Source organism: Myodes glareolus, chromosome 26, assembly GCF_982192425.1.
Source record: "Myodes glareolus chromosome 26, mMyoGla1.1, whole genome shotgun sequence".
Classification (NCBI taxonomy): Eukaryota; Metazoa; Chordata; class Mammalia; order Rodentia; family Cricetidae; genus Myodes; species Myodes glareolus.
Window position 1 is genome coordinate 12325409 of NC_142051.1, and position 23936 is coordinate 12349344.

The following is a 23936-nucleotide window of genomic DNA, read 5'->3' on the forward strand; positions in this document are numbered from 1 at the left end:
TCCAGCAAAGATGACTCTCATTTTTGTGCTCCATCCTAACAGCTGGTCTTTTTCTGAGGGCCATGGTAGTAATGGTGGTGTCATGCACTGAACCCAGGACTCATCCATGCTATACTCCTGGCTGTCCTGGGCTGGATATATAGACCAGACTAGCCTAGAGCTCAGAGATCCACCTGCCTCTGCCACTAACAAATGTTGGGATTAAAGGCATGGGACATGACCCCTCCCAGCTCCTTTAAAACTTTGAGGGAGCTAGAGATGGCTCAGCAGTTAGAGAACTGGGTGCTCTTCTCAAAGACCCAGGTTCTATTTTCAGAACCTACATGGTTCACAACTCCAGTTCCAGAGGATCTCATGCCCTCTTTTGACCTCCATGAGGGTGTTAGGCACACACGTGGTACACATACTTACATGCTGGCAAAATACAAACTTCAGGAAAAAAATTTAAAATTGAAATTTAGAAGCAGGGAAGTCACCCAGACTGTCTTCAAACTATATACAGCCCGATTGGCCTGAAGGTTGCCGCCCCAGCTTCCTTTGCTGAGATTACAAATCTGTGATACTGCCAGGCAATGGTAGTGCAGGCCTTTAATCCCAGGACTAGGGAGGCAAAGGCAGGGGGGATCTCTGAGTTCGAGCCCAGTCTGGTCTACAAAAAGGTCCAGGATAGACTCTAAAGCTACAGAGAAACCCTGTCTCAAAAACAAGCAACAAACCAAACAAGCCTGTGCCACTAAGCCAGACTATTTTCTTTTCCCTGACAGGTGGTAAGGTTTCAGTTAGTCTGCCTGGTACTTGTGAAACAGGCAAGAGGATCAAGACTACATGGTCAACATCACCTCAGAGTGTGGGCTCAGTGATACCAATAGCATTAAACAAAACAATACAAAAAGCCTGTACTACCAGCACAGCAGGATTACCCTAAATTTGAAGCCAGCCTGTACTGCACAGTGAGTTTATGCAGCCTGAACTACATAAAGACAAATCACGAAAGTTTTTATTTTCATCCCTTTCAACCATATTGAGCCTAGCACCCCCATTTTGCAGATCTGAATACAGCTTTCATTTCACCGCACATGTAATACTTTATTTTGCTTGCCTTCAAGCTACCGCTCTTCCAAAATGTTTTACACGTTCCTGAAACTTGTGTCGTGCCCTGAATAAGCGGTTCACTGGTCTACGTCTGCCTTAATCTGTTAATTTTTGACAAGCAAATACTGTTCTTGGTTACCAACATCGCTAGATCTTAACCCAGTGCACTATACAAGAATTTTAGAATAAATCTGCAACCTCATCTGAACTCAGATGCAAAGAGACTATGGCTAGAAAAGGCTAGAAACTCTTCCCTCCTCGCCTCACCAAAGTCGCCAAAGTATCAAAGCAGGGGACAGGCCCGCTGCTAGAGGCAAATTCACAAAAGTAGTTCCTCAGCTAAAGGCTATGCGTTCCCACTATCCCGAACAGGATTCTAACATTCAGGAAAAGGGCGAGGTGATCCAGGCTTTAACAACGAAGCCATGTCCCCACCGGAACAGCCAAGGCGTGGCGGTCTGGTGGCACACGACTGTACGCCCAGCACTCGGGGGGCTGAGGCAGTGGAATCGCTGCGAGTTCGAGGCCAGCCTGGGATGGTGTGAAAGCCTCTTTCTCAAACAAAAATGTTCACCAACACCTCTTTTCGGAGACCTGTTCCCTATTCAAGGTCTCCCGCGGCCACCCGCCGCAGCCTTCCACATCCCGCCGCCTCCCGAGGCAGCCCAGCCGTTTCCCGGGGAAAGCGCCCCGTGCGCGTGCTCGGGCGGTTGGCGGCCAACGGTTTACTAACGCGAGAATGGAGCACGGGAAGACGGCAGGACCGAGGCTTGCGAGGGGCCGGCGGGCGGGGCGGGGAGGGAAGCGTCGCGAAGCAGCGGGGAGGCCCCGCCCTTTCCGTAGAGAGCTCTAGAAAGCCGCGCGGAGCCCGAAAACAAAGAGTGCGCAGGCGCGGCGGCCGGGCCCGGGCATTTTGCTGCGTCACCAGCCGCCGCCCGGCCTCACCACCCCTCGCACGCACGCACGCTCCTTCTCCGTCCTCGCGCCCCTCTTCCGACACTTTCCTCCTCTCCCGGCCTGAGGGAGCCGCTCTCCGCGCGGTGCATTCTGGGCATCGAGGTCGAGCCCGCCGCCGCCGCCGTCGCCTTAGGGGAGCGAGAAGAGGCCGCGACCGGGCAGAAGACGCCGGAGAGGAGTCGACTCGCCAGCCGCCGCCGCCAGTGAGGCCCGCCCACCCGTTCGCCTGGCCCCCTGCCCCGTTCACCATGTGAGTGCGCCATCCCGCCGAGGGCAGGTCGTCCCCGAGAGAGGCCGCGCGGGAGGTCCGGGCTGCCGGGAAACGGCCCCTGGGCCCTCCCCCACTCGCGGCCCTCCGCCTTTCTCCCCTCGCTGGCGGCCGCCCTGCCGTGCGCTGGGAGGTCCTGCATCCCTGTTCCGGTTACCGTTGGCGGGCGGAGGACATTTTTTCCCTCCAGATGTCCGCTCCCCCCACCGCCAATCCGTCCCCGGATTCCTCGGGCCAGGAATCCCACTTCTCCTCCTCCCCCCGCCCCCCCTCCCGGACGGCCTGGCCGCCTCGGAACTCCGGGAACTTAGCCTTGGGCCCCAAACTCGTGTACGAGCGCCTGCCCAGCGGGCATCGAAGCCGCGGAGTCGCATGGCTGCTCCTCGGTGATGCCCGGCCCGGGGTCTCCCGAGTTCTGGAGCGCTGACGATGGGGCACCACGCGGCCCTCCGCCCTCCGCGGCAGGCACTGCTAGGCAACTAGAGGGGCCATGCCGTCACCACAACGAAACTTCCCGTTCCCGTGTCGCTCTCCGGAGCCTTCCAGACTCCTTCCCAGTCCAGTCAAATTCAATCACTTGCTCGGCAGCGAGTTGTAGTTCTGCACGTGTCTAGTCACAAGAGACTTAGGGACTCGTTGTGTATGCCTCAGTAAACTTGGGATGGCGTTTCTTTATGCGCCCTCCACGGGAGGATGAAATAGGTGTGGAGGGACCCCATTACTGGCCTGAAGACCTGATTTGTCTAGATGGAGGTGGTTACGGGTTCTCTGAACAGTCTTAGCTTTGGTGATTTTTAACCTGGTAATAATTTTTGGCCCTATTTTTTCCAGGCCTTTCCTTCTCAGGAAAACGTCTTCAGATGAATTTGGTGCTGTGAGTGGGTGCCGTGCACAGCCCTAGAAGTTAATTGTGGATAGTGATTGAAAAGAAACTAGATTAAACAATCATACAGGTGTAAGGACTTCCTTGAATATTGTGTGGCTAAAACTCTAAAGGGATGGAACGCACGCCAGAGCTAGTTGGAGGCTGGGAATAGGCCCTAGGAGACATGGAAAGAAAGAGAAGGTTTAACTTCGGTTTTGATTACGCTAATTTGTTTTTGTGTGAGTGCTCCTGGAGGAGAAAGGAAAAGCTGTGGGAATGTGTCTTCGTCGTGTCGGGGTAGAACTCAGGTGTGGTGGTGGGTGCCTTAACTTGTTGAGCCAGCTCACCAGCACCGGTATCAATTTTATTTTCGAGGTGTTACGGATAGAACTCTTATGTTAGGGGAGGACTCTTATCACCTGAGCTATATTCCAATGCCACCTCCGAATTTTTAAGACATATTGATGTAAAACATTTATTTATTTTTGATACTTAAATTACTAACCAGATTGAACATCTCAAAGGAGAAAGTGAATTGCAAGGCAAACATAATCCATTTAATAGATGAGCATAGCCAAACAAAAACACCTTTTCATCAGAAGTACCAATTTAGGAGCTGGAGAGGTAGTTCAGTGGCTAACAGCTCTGGTTTCTCTTGCAGAGGACCCCAATACCCACGTGGTGGCTCGCAGCCCATCCGTAACTCCAGTTTTAGGGGTGTGGTCTACATACATGCAGGCAAACATTCATGGACATAAAGTCAAAGTGACTTGTTTGAAACATTCTGTAGGTAATGAATGTAAACAGGTAAAAATTGCAGGTGGCATATTTTACCCCTTCTCCAATTATAATGCTACTGCCTCCAAAAGGAAGGTTTTGACTTTTTTTTTTTTCCAGAACCTGGAGACGGGGGGTTCTCTTTGTAGACTAGGCTGGCCTCAAACTCAATAGAGACCTGCCTGCCTCTGCATACCAAGTGCTAGGATTAAAGGCATGTGCTATTACCAACCAGCACAAGTTTTTAAGATTTTTGTTGGTCCTGGAGAGGTGGCTTAGATTATGTGCTTACTGTTCTTGCAAAGGACCTGGGTTTAGCTCCTATCACCCACGTGGCTCATAATCAGTAATTCCAACTTCAGGAGATCTAATGCCCTTTTCTGATGGGTGGGTACCAGGCAAGCATGTGGCACATACATATACTTAAATGCAATCAAAATACTAGTACAGATGAGGTAAAAATAAATATTTTTTAAATTACATTAAAAATTATGTGTCTGTTTGGGTATGTACATTCTAATGCAAGTTCCTGCAGAGAGCAGAGGTGTTAGATCTGAATAGAGGATGTTGTGAGCCAGCCAACCTGGGTGTGTAGGTGTTTTGCCTGTACATATGTCTATGTACCACCTGCTTGCAGCATTTCCAAAGGTCAGAATAGAGAGTGTAGGGTTGCCTGGAACTAGATGGAGTTATAGATGGTCGTGAATCACTATATAACTGTTGAGGATAGACCCCCCTGGGTTCTCTGGAAGAGCATCCAGTGCTCTTAACCTTTGAGCCATCTTCCCAACTTCTACTAACAATTGATTTTGCAACAAGGTCTCACTATGTAGCACTGGTTGTCTGGAGCTTGCTATGTAGACCAGACTGCCCTCAGACTGACAGAGATCTGCCTGTCTCTGCCTCCCAAATGTTAGGTTTAAAGGCATGGTCCACCATGCCTGGCCCTATTAACTTTTCTTAAAGATTTTTTTTTTTGAGTCGGGTCAATGAAGTCCTAGGTGGCCTACAGTCGACTACATATGGAACTACCCTTGAATGGTTAATCTTTCTGCCTCTACCTTTCAAGTGCTAGAATTAGAGGTGATACTTGCCATTAAGATCAAGGCCAGCCAGATCTGCATAGTAAGGCTCTTGTATGCATATACCTCTTTATTTAGTTTACTACTAATTATTATTATCACTTGGTACTTTTTTCAAGATAAGGTTTTTCTGTGTAACCCTGACCTGAACTCCAGACTGGATTCTGCATATCTCTGCCTCCAAGTTCTGAAATTACGGTGTATGCGACTTCACCTGGCTACACACTTTTTTTTTTTAAGCTTGCACCATTGTGCACATTCTGAAACAATCAGATCCTCGTGTTTTAAATGCTCAGTATATGGGGGTAGATAGGTGGTTCATTCTTTAAGAGCAGTCACTACTCTTTCAGAGGACCTGGGCTCAATTCTCAGGCTCCACGTGGGACTGACAACAATTGGTAATTCTGGTTTCAGGGGATCCAACATCCTCTTCAGACCTCTCTAAATGATCTGGCCCCCAGTGCCAAACATAGGCAGAATGTTCTTATACATACATGTAGTCAACACACAGGCACACAAAATAAATATGAACAACTCCTTAGAAGATAAAAATGTTCAATACATACCATTTTGTAACAAATCTAAAGTAAAAATTGGGAAAATCCAGCTAATGGTGCTGTAAATAGGTTTATTCTCTTGAGACAGTCCTGGCTGTTCAGGAACCTAGACCAGGCTGGCCTTGAACACGCAGAGATCAGCCTTCCCTTGCCCCTCTGGTGCTGGGGTTAAAGTTACATACCTATTTATTTACTTAATAAATAAATATTTATTTATATGCTTTGCAGAATTCCCAAAATAAAATCTTCAGCCTTCCAAACTTAAGAGTGAGCATAGGGTACCTCCTTCCTCTAGTGTTGATTTTTTTTTAACCACTGTAACCTAGCAACTGACTTTCCTTCCTTTCTGGGTTTTTTTTTTTTTCAATTGTTGAGTTAGGCTTTAACTAGAAAACATAGAAACAAAGTGACAAAATGCTGGATTGTAGGTTACTCATTGCAAATTTAATATTGATCTGTTTAGGGTCTGGTGAAATGGCTCAGCAATTAAGAACTAGCTACTCTTCAGAGGTCCTGAGTTCAATTCTCAGCAACCACATGATAGATAGCTCACAACCATCTATAATGGGTTCTGGCATGCAACTGTATATGCAGGCATAGCACTCATACATAAGAAAATAAATAATGAAAGCCAGGCGGTGGTGGCGCATGCCTTTAATCCCAGCACTCGGGAGGCAGAGGCAGGAGGATCTCTGTGGATTCGAGGCCAGCCTGGTCTACAAGAGCTAGTTCCAGGACAGGCTCTAAAGCTACAGAGAAACCCTGTCTCGAAAACCAGAAAAGAAAATAAGTAATGAAAAAACAAAAGCTGAAATTATGTCAGGCAGTGGTGATGCATGACTTTAATCCCAGCACTTGGGAGACAGAGGCGGGTGGATCTCAGTGAGTTCAAGGCCAGCCTGGCCTATAAGGGCTAGTTTCAGGACAGCTAGGGCTGTTAAACAGAGAAATCTTGTTTCTGAAAAGCAAAGGGGGGGGGTATGGTACAGTTGAATCACCTCGAGCTAATGTGTATATTTAGATTACTGATATCTTATTGTTGTTTGGTTGGTTGGGTGTCTGTTTTCCCAGAAACAGGTTTCATTATGTAGACCAGACTGCCCTCAAACTCAACAGAGATGCCTCTGCCTCTGCCTGGTAACTATAGTTTCCCATTTTTTTCTTGCCTAGATCTGCTACCTTCACCTTCCAAATGTTGGGATTACAGACATGTTCCACTGCCTGGCTTTCCATAGCAGAACTTTAGTGACTCAGTGCCTTATTAAAAACTGATACAGATACAACAGTTCTGTTTTCATTTTTTAGTGAATTCCTGATCCTTCTGTGTGTGTAGATAATTGTGGTGCCCATGTGTATGCTGGTATGTATGGAGGCCTGAAGCTGAGGCTTGAGCAGAACTTTCCTACATAGCCATATACCTTACTCATTGAAACATGGTTAATGGTGCAGAGAATGTAGACCAGGCTGTCCTGGAACTTGTAATGATCCTCCTACTGCTCAGACTGGAAAGTGCTATGTTTATAGTGTAAGCCACCACCCCTGGCTCAAGGAAGAGCTGGGATTTCCTCTCCTGATACATCTCTAGAACAGGTCCCAGTACTGTCTTCCAGCAGCGTGCTTTCGAACATGATTGCATGAGATGCTTTTGGTGGAAGGGTTGAGCTTGAGGTCTGCTGTGAGTTTTGTTACTCTGTAGCACATCTTATGCAAATTCACCCATGTCCCCTGTTAAACAGATTGAAAAATATATTGGGGTGGATGGTTAAATAGTTAGCAGGTCTGGAAGATTGGCCAACATTTAAAAGAACTTCACTGTTTGGACAAGGTGGAGCACAATCTCAACCGCAGTGCTTAGGAGGCAGAGCCAGCAGTTAAGTTTTATATATCTACATAAAAGTACCTTTGATGTATGTGTGAATTCTTTGGTTTAGGTTATAGTTTGGTCAGAATGGTCTTTTAACTGGTTAACACTGTAACTTTGCCTTGAGCAGACTCAGCCTCTCAGCTCACATAATACTTTAGAGAAATATACTTTTCTGGTTCTGAGTAATTTATTTTTTTTATTTTTTTTTAAATATTTATTTATTTATTATGTATACAATATTCTGTCTCTGCATATGCCTGCAGGCCAGAAGAGGGCACCAGACCTCATTATGGATGGTTGTGAGCCACCATGTGGTTGCTGGGAATTGAACTCAGGACCTTTGGAAGAGCAGGCAATGCTCTTAACCACTGAGCCATCTCTCCAGCCCATATTTTTTTTTATTTTTTAAAATATTTATTTATTATGTATACAATATTCTGTCTGTCTGTAGGCCAGAAGAGGGCGCCAGACCTCATTACAGATGGTTGTGAGCCACCATGTGGTTGCTGGGAATTGAACTCAGGACCTTTGGAAGAGCAGTCTTAACCTCTAAGCCACCTCTCCTTTCTATCCTCCACTTAATTTCAAGTAGAAATTCAGATATTAACAAGAGTTTATCACATGTGTAGAGAGACTTGATTTATAAAGAGAGATTTGGGGCCAACTGCAGAGACCTTAAAAAGTTGTTTTTGATTTTTTATTTTCTAAGAGATTGTTCTATTAGAGATTCTCTTTCATTTGATGACCATCTGTGTCTTTTTGTTGTCCTCATCTCTCCTTACGTTGGAGGAGAGCCTATGTTAGGATTGCACTTTTGCTCCATATGGGAAAGTCTCATTCTGAGGCACTGATGGGTCAGACTTGAACATGAAAAATTGAACAGAAAACAGTTGTTACTTAATGTAAATCTAAGAAAGTGGGTTAACCCGCCAATGACTCCCTGTTTTTTGTTTTGTTTTAGTTTTTTTCAAAATAGGGTTTCTCTGTGTAACAGCCCTAACTGCCCTGTCCTGGAACTTGCTCTGTAACCAGGCTGGTCTTGAACTCACAGAGATCCATCTGCCTCTCCTGGGTGCTGAGATTAAAGGCGTACCACCGCTACTGTCGGCTTGTTTTTGTTATTGTTGTTGTTTTTTGTTGTTTGATTTTTGGTTTTTTTTTATGTGCATTGGTGTGAAGGTGTTGGATCCCCTGAAACTGGATTTATAGACAGTTGTGAGCTGCCATATGGGTGCTGGGAATTGAGCCTGGGTCCTCTGGAAGAGCAGCCAGTGCTTTTAACCACTGAGCCATCTCACCAGCCCCTCCCATGTCTTAAATAATGAATGAGCCAAAGAAAAATAAAAGAAAAACAGCATGGTTGGGCATGATTACACATACCTCTAATACACCTGCCTCTGCCTTCCAAGTGCTGGGATTAAAGCACACTCTGCCACCACCACCAGGCAAGTAATTAGAATTTTATTCAGCTGCCACTGTGTGCATTGGTAAGGAATCGCTCATGAATTAGCTTTAGTGAGTAGGTATCAAACCCATAGCATCAATTTCTAGGCAAGAAGCAGGTCATTTTTATTTTAAAATAAGGTAAAATACTACACTAGATTCTCACGTTCCTGTTATTTGGTATTACTCAGTGTTCTCTAGTGGAAAAGAACCAATTCAATGACTGTATAACAGAAGGGGATTTATTGGCTTCCCTTACGTAATGCTATGTCACTAAAAAGTCCAACAATGGCTGACTTATCCAGAGCCTAGTAGTTCTTTTAGTGACTTCCAGTCTGGTGCTGAAAGCTTGGAGGAATCTCGAGAGCTGGCCTTCTGTCATCCATTTTGGGGGCATGAAGCAGTGGCAGCAACAGGGCAGGTGAACTTGCCATTGGAGTGTGCAACCCACAATTATTTAGGGTGTGTCTTCTCCCTTCAAATAATTTGATCAAGAAAATCACAAGAATGCCTTTTACTTGATTTGGAATCGAAGTTTACAACCAAGATTATTTGGGAAGGGTCTGTTTTTTTTTGTCACTTCTTTGTCCCCAATGGATTTTATTTCCAATTTAAAGATTGTTTAATAAACATAGTCTAACCGGTGAGTATTAGTGCCTGCACGGGATGACACTACTAATGATACAGGAAAGAACATTGGAGGTTATTGAAAGTTGCTGTAACAGGTATAAACTTGAGAGTATCCCACGGAAAAACCTCTCCGAGGTGTCCTGCTCTAGTTGCTTGAGGATACACAAAGCTGTTTACCAAAAGGAACAGTTTTCTAAAGTTAAGCAAAGGACAACTGGGTAATAGTGGTGAACTGTAGCTATTAGTCTTCACTGGACAGGCAAGTTTATTATGATTTTTTATTATTGATGGATGTGCTTATGATATGTTTGTGTCTTGGAGTCCTAGTTTCCATCTTTATGTGAATTCTGGGAATTGGAGTCAGGTTGCCAGGCTTGTGTGGCAGTACTTTTACTTGATTGCAAATCTATCTTGCCAGGACAAGATAGACTTTTTTCTTTTAAGTAGCAGTTTATTTATTGGTTGGTTAGTTATTGTTTTGGGGACTGGGAAGTAGGTGCTGTATAGCCCTAACTGTCCTCCTGGAATGCGCTGTAGATCTAGCATGGCAAACAGCACAATTTTTTTTCTTTTTCTTTTTAACTCTGGAGTTTTATTCAGTGGGTCTCTGGGTCTAGAAAAAGGTGTTGGGCGTCTTGGTAGTGAAGCGAGGCTTGTGCTGGCACCACAGAACACGGTGGGGCAGCGGGAACTTGATCTTGGAGTCGTGGAACTGTTTGACAGCCGGCCTTCAACACTTGCCCACCGCGATCTCTTCCACCTTCATGATCTGGATGGAGTGTGCACCGGTATCGTGCCAGGCACCCATGTCTCTGTAGCACTGTGTGACAGCCCCAGTGGTGGTCAGGTCGCGGTACTTGCGGTACATGTTAGTCCCACTAAGGGAGTCATAGCGCAGCCAGATGCCAGAATTGGGGGAACTTCTCAAAAACCTGCCCACAGTACACAATCTCCCCGGATGACTTCTTCATCTTCAGCTGCGATGCGAAGTACCAGAAGCGGGACTTGGCCACCACATGGTTGGGTGTGAAGATGCGCTTTCGGTACAGTGGGGGTGTGTGGCACTTTAGGGTGGGCAAGCAGCGCCCCACCACCTTGTACTCCCGGAGTGTGTCTGAGGCCTTCATGGTGGTCCTTCCTCCTTCGCCGCCAGTCACAAAAGGCAAACAGCATAATTTCTAAGACTGGATTTCTCCAAAGGAAAAAAAAAGCACTCCATACAAAAATGAATTCATCTTACTTAAAATAGTTGAGTTTAAACCTAGGGGTTTGCCTGTGCTAGGCAAATGCTCTCTAACACTGAACTGTACTACTAACCAGTGCTGTTTTGGGGGACAGTAGTTGAGATACGGTCCTACTTCAAAACTTCGATTTACCTGGACTTCAATAGTTTTCCTACATCTGCTTGTCAAGTGCTGGGATTATAGACATAAACTACCTACTTTAAAAGTACTCAGCTACTTTTAATTAAATTTTTAATTTAATTAAATTTTTAATTAAATTTTTCTTTATTGGTAAAATTTTCTAGTGTATTCTTAGCAACAGGGTGGCCTCTAAGATCTACCCTGCTGAGGGCAGCAGATTTTGTAGACTTCTTTGGCCCTTCTGAATAAAGTACTTTGGCCACAACATTTTCCCCATTTTCCCCCATATTGTAAAAGAAATCAGGCCAGGTTGTGGTGGTGCACGCCTTTACTCCCAGAATTGGTCAGGCAGAGGCAGGAAGATCTCTGCAAATTCAAGGCAGGCTCTATATGACTTCATAGCTACTGAGAAACCCTATCTCTCTTTTAAAAAGAAGAATTCTGGGCCATGGTTAGTGGCATGTGCCTTTAATCACAGCAGAGGCGGGCATATCTCAATGAGTTTGGCGCTAACTTGACCTATATAGTGAGACCCTGTCTCAAAAAACCAGAAAAAGAAAGAAAAAAATTATAAGGGAGGACTGGAGCAATGTTCTACTGTTCTTAGAAGGCCCAGAGTTTGGTTCACAACTACTTGTAAATCCAGCTTTTCTGACCTCTATGGGTACTTGTACACAGGTGCACATAAATAATACTAAGCCATACCTGGTGGCTTGTGTCTGCAATCCAACATTTAGGAGGCAGAGCCTGGGAGATCACAAGTTGTTGGCCAGGGCCATGTAGAGAGATCCTGTCTCTGTTACTGCCTCCTGCAAGTAATTCTCTGGCTTTACAGTCACATTGGTGTGTACCTGTCTGTGTACACACCATAAAGAGGAATGTTCTTTAAAATTACTATAAACTAAACCAATAGCAGTTGATTGCTAATGTTCATAATAAATTTTAAAGGATAAAGGACATTTGAAACTGCCAAGTGGTTGTAGCTTATTATACCTTTAATCCCAATACTTGGGAGGCAGAGCCAGGTGGATCTCTAAATTTGAGGCCAGCCAGGGATACAGAAAGTCTTTCTCAGAAAACAAAGCAAAAATGAAATCTTTTGAACTGAAGGTAAATGGTGTAATTTTTATTCAAGAGGCTAAGGCAACTCTGTCAGTGCAGGCCAACATGAACTTAAAAAGCAAGACACTGTCATAAAACAAGAATCCCAAGGGGAGAGGATATAGTTGCTAGAGAGATTAGTACATCTGCCAATATGTACTAAAGAGATAGCTTTTATTTTGGCTAGCTTATTGTCATTTCAACTGGGGAAGCTAATGTGCCATTTTCTTTTTAACGTGCATTAGTCACTGTGTACATATGTATCACTGCACATGAATACAAGTCAAGACAGCTTGCAGTTCTTTCTGAGACCACATGGGTCCCGGGGAGCCCCTCAGGTGGTTGAGCTTGGTTCATATGAGTGCTTTGCCTGCTCATCTTGGATTCTTTGGAGCTGAGGTTACAGGTGGTCATGAGCTGCCCTGTAGGTGCTGGAAATTGAACTTGGGTCCTCTATAAGACTAGCCAGTACCCTTACTTAGCCACTGAGCCATCTCTCTAGCCCTTGTTCTATAAGAGAACAGCTTGATATATATGCCTCCTGAGTTCTATAATGACAACATACCTTGACACATCTATATTTTTCAATTATTTTGTTCCAGGATTTAGTCCATTAAACCTAGACCCTGCAAATGTTAGGCTACATCCCTGTTACTTCTAAATTTCTAATGTTGAAATCAGGATTGTAAAAATACTATGTATTTCTGAAAGTGGCTTAGTTTTCTTTATAATTTAAATCGCGTATCTTAGTTTCAGTGGTACTGGTTTAAAGGATTGACAGGGTATTGAATGTTAGATTTTGGCTTTTAAAATCCGTGTTAATGCTGGGCATTGGTAGTGCACACCTTTAATCCCAGCACTCAGGAGGCAGAGGCAGGCTGATCTCTTGAGTTCAAGGCCAGTCTGGTCTACAGAGCTAGTTCCAGGACAGCCAGAGCTGTTACACAGAGAAACCCTGTCTTGAAAAACAGCCCCCCCCAAAAAAAAAAAAAAAACGCTGTTAACAATACTGAACATACATCTGTGGAGAAAACATGGTTTGTTAAAGGTTATTTTCTATCCTACAATGATACTAGAAAGATAAATGGTGTTAGTGTGGGTGGGCAGTGGAAGATGAGATGTCCTGCTTTTTTTTCCCCTACCTTCCAAAATAAAATCCCTATTATGAAAGTTTATGTCCTTCTGAAATTACCTTGTGGGAGTCCTTGAAATGTGGGGTAAATACAAAGTAAAAGTTTAAAAATGTGATGGAGAAATACTTTACTGTGTTAAATATGAAGTTAGAAGTACTGAACTCCTGTTTGACTGTATCGTTTTCTTTATTTGTAGGCAGCCTGCTTCTGCAAAGTGGTACGATCGAAGGGACTATGTATTCATTGAATTTTGTGTTGAAGACAGTAAAGATGTTAATGTAAATTTTGAAAAATCCAAACTTACTTTCAGGTAATTTGCTTGTTTGTCTCTGGGTAGCAACTTGGGAAGAAAAGGGTTTATTGGACTTAGGCATACCCTGTTCATCATCAAAAGAAGTCAGGGTAGGAACATGATGGAGGCAAGAGATGAAGCCAAGGCCATGGAAGGGTGCTGCTTAATGACTTGCTACCTATGGCTTGCTTAACCTGCTTTTTTTTTTTTTTTTTTTTTTTTAAAGATTTATTTATTTATTATGTACACAGTGTTCAGCCTCCATGTATGCCTGCAGGCCAGAAGAGGGCACCAGATCTCATTACAGGTGGTTGTGAGCCACCATGTGGTTGCTGGGAATTGAACTCAGGACCTTTGGAAGAGCAGGCAGTGCTCTTAACCTCTGAGCCATCTCTCCAGCCCTTAACCTGCTTTCTTATAGAACCCAGGACCACCAGCACAAGGATGGAAGCACCCACAATGAGCTGGATCATCTCCTATCAATCACTAATGAGAAAATGCCATACAACCTGCTTATAGCACACTCTTAAGGAAATATTTTCTTAGTTAGGTCTGCTTCTCTCAGATGACTCTTAGCGTGTGTCAGATTGACATAAACTAGCCAGCACACCTTTATCAGTGTCACTCAAAGCTTATTTCAGATAACTGGGTGACTTAATCTTGTTTTTCTTGCTGATCTATTGTTTAAAGATGCTTATTTGAATTTCTCTCTCTTTTAGTTGTCTTGGAGGAAGTGATAATTTTAAGCATTTAAATGAAATTGATCTTTTTCACTGTATTGATCCAAATGTAAGTATTAATGCTTTATTCAGATTTAAATTATGAGGAAATGGGCATACTGATAGTAAATATTAAGTCTAATTAATATAACAATTTATAGAGACTGCTATATTTTAAAGCCTCCATTCCTGCATGTTCTTTATTCTGTCACTGGATAGATGACAGCACCTTTGAAGCCTGTCTTTAGATCTGAAACCTTAGTAGCTGAAAGCCTGAAGAAAGAACCAGATAGGTGGCTTGTGCCTATAAGGTGAATTTTCAGAAAGCTGAAACATGATGGCTTTGCCTACATAGAGACACTTGGGTGTGCTGATTAAGGAGGGTCTTGAATTCAGGACCAGCAGGCTGCACAGCAATGGCCGGTACATTTCAAGGTCTTAGGTTTGATCTCTAACAATATAAAAAGAAATCTGGAAAGGGACAATCTATTTACCATAATAATAGAGATATAAACTGGTGTGATGATGCTCTTGTTTTAGGACTCCAAGCATAAAAGAACGGACAGATCAATTTTATGTTGTTTGCGGAAAGGAGAATCTGGCCAATCGTGGCCTAGGTTAACAAAGGAAAGGGCAAAGGTGGGTTGTCATTTTCTGTGCTTGAGAAATAAAAAAGTGTATTTTTATAATATGATTTTGATTTTTGAGAGCGTTTCCCTTTGTATAATTGCTAGTGTTCTATACTTGGCTTTCTAACCAAATGTCATGAAATAAGTTCCTAGTTTTATATTCAAGAGATACAGACTTAATGCGTCAGATGTAGTGACACATTTGAGGCTAAGACAGAAATATTATGAAATTGAAACTAGCTTGCCTGGGTGTCTTTGTTAGGGTTATTTGTAACATGACAGCCAGCTTGTTGGGGTACCTGTTCCCGCCCGGTACCCCACAGCCGGCAAGTCCCAGAGAAAATCAATCACACAGAGATCTCTATTATGTAACATGAGGGGCCGGCTTGATGGGGTTTCTGTCCCACCCGGTACCCCACAGCCGGCATACCCCAAGGAAAATCACACATAGGACTCCATAAGATTATAAACTGATTGGCCCATTAGGTCAGGCTACTTATTAGCTCTTATAACTTTTGTTACCCCATTATCCTTATCTACGTTAGCCACATGGCTCAGTACCTTTCTCAGCTGGGCAGCTTACATATTTCCTCTCCGGTGGTCTGGGCAGAACTGCGGAGGGAGCTTCCTGCTTTCCAGAATACTCCCAGTCTCTTTGCTCCACCTCTACTTCCTGTCTGGCTTTCCTGCCTATACTGCCTGCCTGGCCAATCAGCGTTTTATTAAAATATGATTGACAGAATACAGACAATTCTCCCACACCAGTTATTTGTTGTTGCTGTGATAAAACACCATAGGAAGCAATTTAAAGAGAGGGTTTAACAGTCCTAACTGTTCTGGAACTAGCTCTGTAGACCAGACTGGCCTCAGATTCACAGAAGTCCACTTGCCTTTGCCTCCCAAGTGCTGGGTGGGATTTAAAGGTGAGCACCAACATGGCCCAGGCAGTCTGCTTTCTTACAAAACCCAGGACCAGAAACCCTGGGATTACCATACCAGCAGTGGACTTGGCCCATGCCCATCAATCGCTAATTAAAATGTCCTACAGGCTTGCCTGCAGCCTGATCCTCAAAGGACTCTTAACCTGTGTTCATGACAAAAATCACCAATACACTGTGCTATATAGTTAGAACCTGCCATTTTTTAGGGCTGGGCTTGGTCCTCTGTGTCTCCAAAGGTACTAAGTTTACTTCCCAACACAGAAGAATTTGCCCAGGCATGGTGGTTCATAGAGAAAGAGGAGAATCATGAGTTCAGGACCATCATGCTTTGTAGAAGTTACGACTGTCTTAAAAGGGAAAGGGAGAGAATTTGCAGAGGGAAAGCTTTTCTAAGGCATTTGGTTTGGTTATCTTAGGGGAATAAAGTTTGTCACTTAAAATTCAAGAAACTGGGGGTGGACTGCCAGGATGACTTTTAAGTAGACAGTGGTGATTGCTGCCAAATCTGAAGGCTGAGTTTGATTCCAAGAACTCACATGGTAGAAAAGGAAAACCGACTTCAAGTTCTCTTATCCTCTTGTTCCTCCACGCATTTAGAAGTACCATGTGTAGTGGCTTATCCCGGTATGTAAGGCAGAGGCATAAGGATTTCTAAATTTGAGGCCAGTTAGGGCTACATAATAAGGTACTTGTAAGTCCCAAGTCCCAGTCTCTGGCCTCCATGTTTTGAGGCCCCATCTCTGTGCCCACCAAGCATGACCACTCCCCCAGTCTACTTAAATTGCTTCCCTGGAAGGTCCCCTCATGTGTCCCCGTGTTGTTCCCCACCCCCACCCTGTTGCTTTTGCAGCCTCCCAGTTTCCCTTTGGGAATCCCATTAAACATGGATATTTCTTAATTTGGCTTGATTGGGATTTTTGCATCGGCAGAGAGCTCACATTAGGAAAAATTCCTAACAGTACTGTCTAGAATGAAAACAGTGGCACTAGGGTTGTAGCTCAGTTGACAGAGTACCTAATTAATATGCAGCCTGGTGGCATGTCCTATAATCTGTCTCTCCAGAGGGATGACTGTTTTTTGTATAAAAGGAAAGTTAAACAAAGTGATTCATGGACTTGTTACTACTTTTGGTTTCCCTTGGATATTTCTCCTTTGATTTTATGTCTCCTTAGTGGTTGTAAGCTCAAAAAACTTAACATGGGTAATGCTTTTCTTGATCTGTAGCTTAACTGGCTTAGTGTGGACTTCAACAATTGGAAAGACTGGGAGGATGATTCAGATGAGGACATGTCCAATTTTGACCGTTTCTCTGAGGTGAGTTCTCTTAGTGGTATCCTCTACCCTGTTCTCATAATTAATTGTCTTGTCTCTCCCCCCCCCCCCCCAGGACTCACCTTCCGAGTGCTGGGATTAATTAAAGGTGTGTGCTGCCACCACCTGACTTTAATCATGTATAATTTTTTTAAAGAACTACTGTTTTAAAACTGTTATATAGAAATTAAAAATGAGGGGCTGATGAGATGGCTCAGTGGTTAAGAGCACTGACTGCTCCTCCAGAGGACCCGGGTTCAATTCCCAGCACCCACATGGCAGCTCACAACTGTCTGTAGCTCCAGTTCAAGAGAATCTGACATCATTATACCAATGCGCATGAAATAAAGTTAAATAAAGTTTAAAAAAAAAGAAATTAAAAATGAATGATAGGACTGGCTGTTGTTCCAGAGTATCTGGGTTTATTTCCCAGCATCTACATGGTAGGTCACAACTGCTTTATAGCTTTATAGCTCCATTTCTAGAGAATCTGATGGCCCTCCTGGTCTCTTCGGCTACCAGGCTTACATATGATGCAAAAACATGTGCAGGCAAAACACCCATATGCACAAAATATCAGAAATAACAAAATTTCCTTTTAAGAAGTTCAGTTTTAATCCATTATAAGTGGTTGTACCAGTCCAATGTTGGAATTGTTCTAGAGCCTGAATTCAGCGTTTGCACTTCATTTTGGAACTATATAGTACAGATACACTCTTATACACCAGAATCGGGGTTTGGAGAGAGAGTTTAACAGTTTTTGTTGCTCTTACAGAAGACCTGGGTTTGATTCCCAGCAACCTTATGGTACTATAACTCTCCATATTTCCAATTTTGTGAATGAATGTTAGCTTGCATGTATGTATCTGTCTGAGGAGTTCAGAAAATATACTGGTGGTTGTGAAACACCATGTGGGTGCCAGAAAATAACCTGGATTCTCTGCAAGAAAAACAAGTGTTCTTAACTACTGAGAACAAAAAATAAATAATAAACAAGGAGCATCATGGTGAGTTGTTGACACTGAAATGTGTATACATGTGCTTGTTCGCAAAATCAAGAAGAGGAGCTAGTTGTGGTGGTCCATGCCTTTCTTTAATCCCAGCACTGGGAAGGCAGGAGGGACAAGAGAATCTCTGTCAGTTCAAGGGCAGTCTGGTCTACATACTGAGTTCAGACCTACAGAGTGAGACCACCCTGTCTGAAAAAAAAAAAAGGCAAGAGTGGGATAGATAAACAAAAGGACTCTTCGATGATGTTTTGTAAACTGTCACAAGTATGCTACTATGGCCAAATCGGGAGATACTTGTTAGATGTATATAAACTAAGTTAAGGAGGAATGTGATGGGGTTGTTTTTTGTTACTGTTATTTGATCTTTAATTGGATCTCACTGTGTTGCCCTGGCTGGCCCAGAACTTACTGTGTAGATCAGGCAGCAGGTATGAAAAGGTCAGAATTGGGCATGATATCCCTCCCTGGAACTGGAGTTTATCAGTAATTGTGAGCCGCCATGTGTGCCCAGGCCCTCTTAAAGAGCAACAAGTGAAAGCGGGCATGCAGGCTCCAAAATTACAGAGAAATACTGTAATGAAAAACCTACCACTGAGCCATTCGGGTTTTTTGTTTTGTTTTGTTTTTAATGTAGCCCATCCGGCTTGCCTCTTACCCCAATGTGTACTTGACGGTGACCTTGAACTTCCAAAGTCTGCTACCACGTCCTACTTGAACCTTCCCTTGTTTTCAATGAAGTAGTATTCTCTCTGAGTGTTTGTAATTACATAGACTCTGCCTTTCCCAGAAAGCGACTTAAGTTTCTCTTGCATTCATTGATGGGAACCTATGATGGAGTGAAGGTTTATATTTGGAATGTGTAGCTTATTAAAACTGATTTTAACATTTAAAAAACTATTTTTATGCTTGAAATAGATGATGGATCACATGGGTGGCGATGAGGATGTAGATTTACCAGAAGTAGATGGAGCAGATGATGTAAGTATATGAACCCTCTTTTCTATTTTATAATAGTGAAAGGCAGTTCAATATAGATGGTCTTACATGCTCAGTTGTTCCCCTGCAGGTGTTCACTCATCCATTTTCCTCCCCCTTCGTAGAGGGAAATGCTGCTTTTTTTGTTGCTGTTGGTGGTTTGTTTGTCTGTTTTTAAGATGTATCCATTTGGTGGGGGGGATTTTTTTTTTTTACCTAGTTGGAAAATGTGTTGGACCATTAGGATCATATTTTTAACAAATCATTGCACAAAAGTAAGAGTTAAGAGATTGTCTTTGGAGTCTAGTGGTTGGGCTCAGAGGTTAAAGCTGCTCTTCCAGAGGGCCTGCCTGAAGGTTCAAAAGAAAAGCTTGTTTTGGGGTGGTGGTGGCGGCATATGCCTTTTAACCAAGCAATGCAGAGACAGATGGATCTCTGAGTTTGAGGCCAGCCTGGTCTCCAAAGTGAGTTCCAGGACAGCCAGAGCTGTTTACACAGAAAAGCACTGTCTTGAAATTTTTAATTAAGAAAAGAAAAGCCAGGCAGTGGTGATGCACTCCTTTAATCCCAGAAGGCAGAGGCGGTAGGTGAATCTCTATGAGTTCGAGGCCAACCTGGTCTACAAGAGCTAGTTCTAGGACAGGCTCCAAAGTTACAGAGAAACTCCATCTCGAAAAAGAAAAGAATGAAAATTACTGTATTTTACCAAGGATATAAATAGGATTTAAAGCCAGGTCAGAGACTATAATAATAAAGGGATGTGAATGCATTAAGAGGAAGCATATTCAGCTATTAGACTTTTTCAGTATTATATATTGTAAGATTTTAGCACTAGTTATTTATGTATTGAGAGAATTCTCAACTTCAGTATGTAGAATTAGAATTCATTGTTGTCATTGTATTGAGTCGAATTTTCCTTTAATCGAATGACACGAGATGATAACAAGGGAGAATGGAGTGAGTTCAGTTCTAATCAAGAAGTACACAATATTTTTTACAGAGAGGGTTTCTGTTACAAAGCCATTCACTTTAGGAGAATAAGTGAATTATCATTAAGTTCTGGGTTCCATGTAATTGTATTTGCTACTATGGAAAAAAAATACAATGTTTGGATTTTTAAGGTAAAAATATTCTTTCTGTAAAGAGAAATGTGTACGATTAGTGTTGTAACTTTTAAAAATTTCTTCTACAGGATTCACAAGACAGTGATGATGAAAGTAAGTGAGGGGTTTGGGGGGAAGTGGGTGTTTGTGGTTTGTTTTATTGTTTCTAGTGTAAGTGGTTGTCCTACACTGAGACAATTTCAGAGCAGACACCAATTTTCTTCTTAAACTGAAGAACAATTTAATGCTAGGCTATTGTGGCACATGCCTTTAATCCCAGCACTTGGGTGGCAGAGGCAAGTAGATCTCTGCAAGTTTGAGTCCCTCCTAGTCTACAAGAGTTTGTTACAGGACAGGCTCCAAAGCTACAGAAAAGTGGAGGAAAAGCTCATACCCATTGTCTTTACACAGGGTGTTTCCTGTGTAGCCCTGGCTGTCCTGTAACTCTAGATCAGACTCGCCTCCAACTCAGATCTGCCTGCCTCTACCTTTCAAGTACTGGGATTATAAAGATGGTCGCCGCCACCACCTAGGATATTTTATTTTTGTGTTTTACTGCGTGCATCTGTGCACTGTGTATTGTTGGTGCTTGGAGGGTTGAAAGATGCTGTTAGAGCCCTTGAACTTAACAGCCAACTGTGAGCCACTGTTTTCATTACTGGGAAATGAGCCTGGGTTCTCTAGAAGAGTAGTAATCTGTCCAGTCCCAAGAACATACTCTTCAAATTTAGCGTAGAATGGAATTAACTTATTAAGAAAGGAGAAAACACCCGGCTAAAGCGAGGGGTATTAGCAAGAGTTACAAATTGTCTTTATTAGGGGGATACAAAGGAAATGGGATTCAAAGTGAAAGCACAGGCTCACAGGAAACGGACAAGGCGGAAGCCACTCTGCCCCGGGAGATATGAATAACCACACACACTTACTTTTGCTCTGACCTCCCAAGTGAGCATGCTGCTTCTCTGCTTATCAGTACACACATAGCACCTCATACTATGCCCTAAGGGCCAGTACCCCAAAAGATAATTGGCAGAATGAATTCTCAAAACATGAGGCGGTGGTGGCATGTGCCTTTAATACCAGTACTTGTGAGGCAGAGACAGGTGGGTCTCTGAGTTTGAGGCCAGTGTTGTCTACAGAGTAAGTTCCAGTTCAGCCAGGAGTACACAGAGAAACCTTTCTCTAGGAGAAAGCTGGGGGGGGGGGGCATTCCCAAGAAATGAAATGGGCTAGCTCTAAGGAAGAGGGCTTAGAGATCCTTGTCACTGTTTTAGATATCCCTTACTCTTTAAGGGGTTCTTTGTACACAAGTGCTACTTAGATGTTCAGTTCTGTCATCTTCTTCTCTGCTGAGACTTTGTAACTCTTAGATTCTGTTGTAGTTCTCTTCTAGACCTTACTAATTGTTTCTAATCCTTTCAGAAATGCCAGATCTGGAGTAAGGAATATTGTCAACGCCTGGATTTTGAGAAAGAAAAATAACTTCTGCAAGATTTCATAATTGAGAAAATTCCTGAGTTGATAGCTCTAAAGGCAGATGCTGTATTTGCCTCCTTTAACCCATTTTTCAACCTGTTTTTTTTTTTTAATTTTTTTTTAAAGGCTTCACTAAGGGTTGATAATGTACCATTGTATGGGGCAATTTAAGTCAGGTAAGACAATATCCTTATGCATGAACATTTCCCAGGATTCCATGAAGCAGTTGAGATCCTAGGCAACTGATACAACAGCTCTGATGAACACATTTCACCTAAGTCTTCTTTCTTCATAACACAGCTACTTACTTACATGTTAGGAAGCTCTCAGCTTAGGGAAAGTCCCTAGTTTAGATCCCAGACCATGAACTTGAAGGGGGCGGAAACAAATTGGCTGATTCTTAAACTGATACCCTGACATTCTTCCAGTGTACCTTTCAGAATTATTCCACTAAAGTTTATTTTTCAAAAAATGTACTTACATTATTGTATGTGATCACTTGTCAGTGTTCAGGTGTATTTTAGCTAAAACTAGTGAATGCCCTAACTTAGATGGTTTTTGAAGCCTATACATTTGGTATTATTTGGCCCTTTAAGCTCTTAACATCTCTTAGCATGGAGGACGAAGAAAGCTGTACATTGTTGCTTGAGAGTCTGTACATTTTTAGACCAGATTTGTATTTGCACTGTCAGTACGGCAAATGAGTGGAAAATGTTAATACACTATTGGATTTTTTTATTTCCTGTTTTGATTTCAGCTTATGCCCTGGCTGGAAAACCTCAATTTATGTTCATGACAGTGGGGATTTTTTTAAATGTCTACATTCTTTCTAATAAACTGTTGGACGATTTCTTGGCTCTCCTTCTAAGTGTCTGGTTTGCTGTAATTTCATGTATTTTCCACTTACTGGAATGGAGTTCTTATTTTTTTGAGGGAAGACTTTGGGACTGCTCCTGTTTGAAAAAGAGGCTGTACTGTCACAGGAAACCCTAAAGTGGATCTGTAATGGGAACTGTGGATGCACTGTGAGCAGCTGGAAAAGTGTTGTGTGACTTGACTGAAATAAAACTAAATGTGTTGTCCTCCTGTACATCTCTCAGCTCCTGCATTTAGCAGTGTTACCTCCACACTTCTAAAGTTTGTCCCACGGAGGGAGCTTGTGATTTCACCATGCTATTGGTATTCAGGCTGTTTCGGGCAATGTTGAATGAATTACTAAAGATGAAAGATTGATTCCTTGATAATTTCTGTATGTAGAGAGCTCAGAAATGGAGTGTTTTGGTTTTGGTTTTTTGGTAGGTGAGTTCAAGATAGGTGCTCTCTGTATAACAGTCCTGGAACTTGTTTTTGTAGACCAGGCTGCCCTCAAAATCACTGAAAGCTGCCTGCATTTACATATCAAGTACTGCAGCCAAAGGCATGCACCACCAACCACCTGGCTGCCACTGCCCAGTTTTAAATTGCTTTAAAAGCAAGTTTGTCTCTTCCCTTTGTTTCTGACTCTTACCCACTCCCCACACCTCCCACTGCTGTAGCTGCTTTTGTTTTTGTTTTGTCTCCTTAGCTTTGGGGCCTGTACTGGAACTCCCTCTGCGGACCAGGCTGGCCTCAAACTCACAGAGCGTGTATGTATGTCTGAGGTGCTGTATGTATACATATATATATCTATACACACACACACATATATATAATGCTACATGTAAAGACTGACTTGCTGGTGCACTGTAGCATGTGGGCCAGCTTGTTGGGGTTTCTGTCCTGCCCGGTACCCCACAACCGGCAACTCCCAAGGAAAATCACACACAGGACTCCATAAGGTTATAAACTGATTGGCCCATTAGGTCAGGCTACTTATTAGCTCTTATAACTTATGTTACCCCATTATCCTTATCTATGTTAGCACATGGCTCCGTACCTTTCTCAGCAGGGCAAGTTACATGCTGCCTCTTCAGTGGTCTGCACAGGAATGGCAGAGGAACCTCTCTGCTTCCCAGAATTCTCCTGTTCTCATTGCATCACCTCTACTTCCTGTCTGGTTTTCCCGCCTATACTGCCTGCCTGGCCAATCAGCGTTTTATTAAAATATGATTGACAAAATACAATTCTCCCGCATCAGTGCACACTTTTGATCCCAGCGCTATAGGAGGCAGAGGTAAGTGGTTCAAGGCCAGCCTACTCTACAGAGCAAGTTACAGGAAAGCCATAGCTGTTAAAGAGAAACCCTGTCTTGAAAAACAGCAAAAAATAAATTGCTCCATGTATATGCAGGTCTCAGATGCAAGAAGACTGTTAAAGCCCCTTAAACTGGAGTTATATGTGGGTCTTGGAAATTGAACCCAGGTCTTCT

General features: G+C 43.2%; 1 protein-coding gene and 1 pseudogene across 1 annotated transcript; one reads left to right on the top strand and one right to left on the bottom strand.

The window, feature by feature from the left end:
• The first annotated feature begins 1440 nt into the window (after positions 1–1440).
• Ptges3 (prostaglandin E synthase 3) lies at positions 1441–22679 on the top strand. The gene is made up of 9 exons (XM_048418248.3): positions 1441–1631; positions 1703–2299; positions 13330–13443; positions 14145–14214; positions 14685–14783; positions 16939–17028; positions 18951–19013; positions 20203–20227; positions 21536–22679. The coding sequence occupies exons 1-9, from the start codon at positions 1441–1443 to the stop codon at positions 21553–21555; spliced, it is 1269 nt and encodes a 422-aa protein (XP_048274205.3). The 3' UTR covers positions 21556–22679.
• Positions 10111–10662, bottom strand: LOC125389637 (large ribosomal subunit protein eL20 pseudogene; annotated as a pseudogene).
• Positions 22680–23936: the final 1257 nt, after the last annotated feature.

Bases quoted from the DNA above. Each gene is read 5' to 3' on its own strand.
- Ptges3 (XM_048418248.3), top strand. From the start codon at position 1,441: ATGCGTTCCCACTATCCCGAACAGGATTCTAACATTCAGGAAAAGGGC. The intron at 2,300-13,329 runs GTGAGTGCGCCA...CTTTATTTGTAG, and splicing joins CCCCCTGCCCCGTTCACCAT to GCAGCCTGCTTCTGCAAAGT. The intron at 13,444-14,144 runs GTAATTTGCTTG...TCTCTCTTTTAG, and splicing joins AAATCCAAACTTACTTTCAG to TTGTCTTGGAGGAAGTGATA.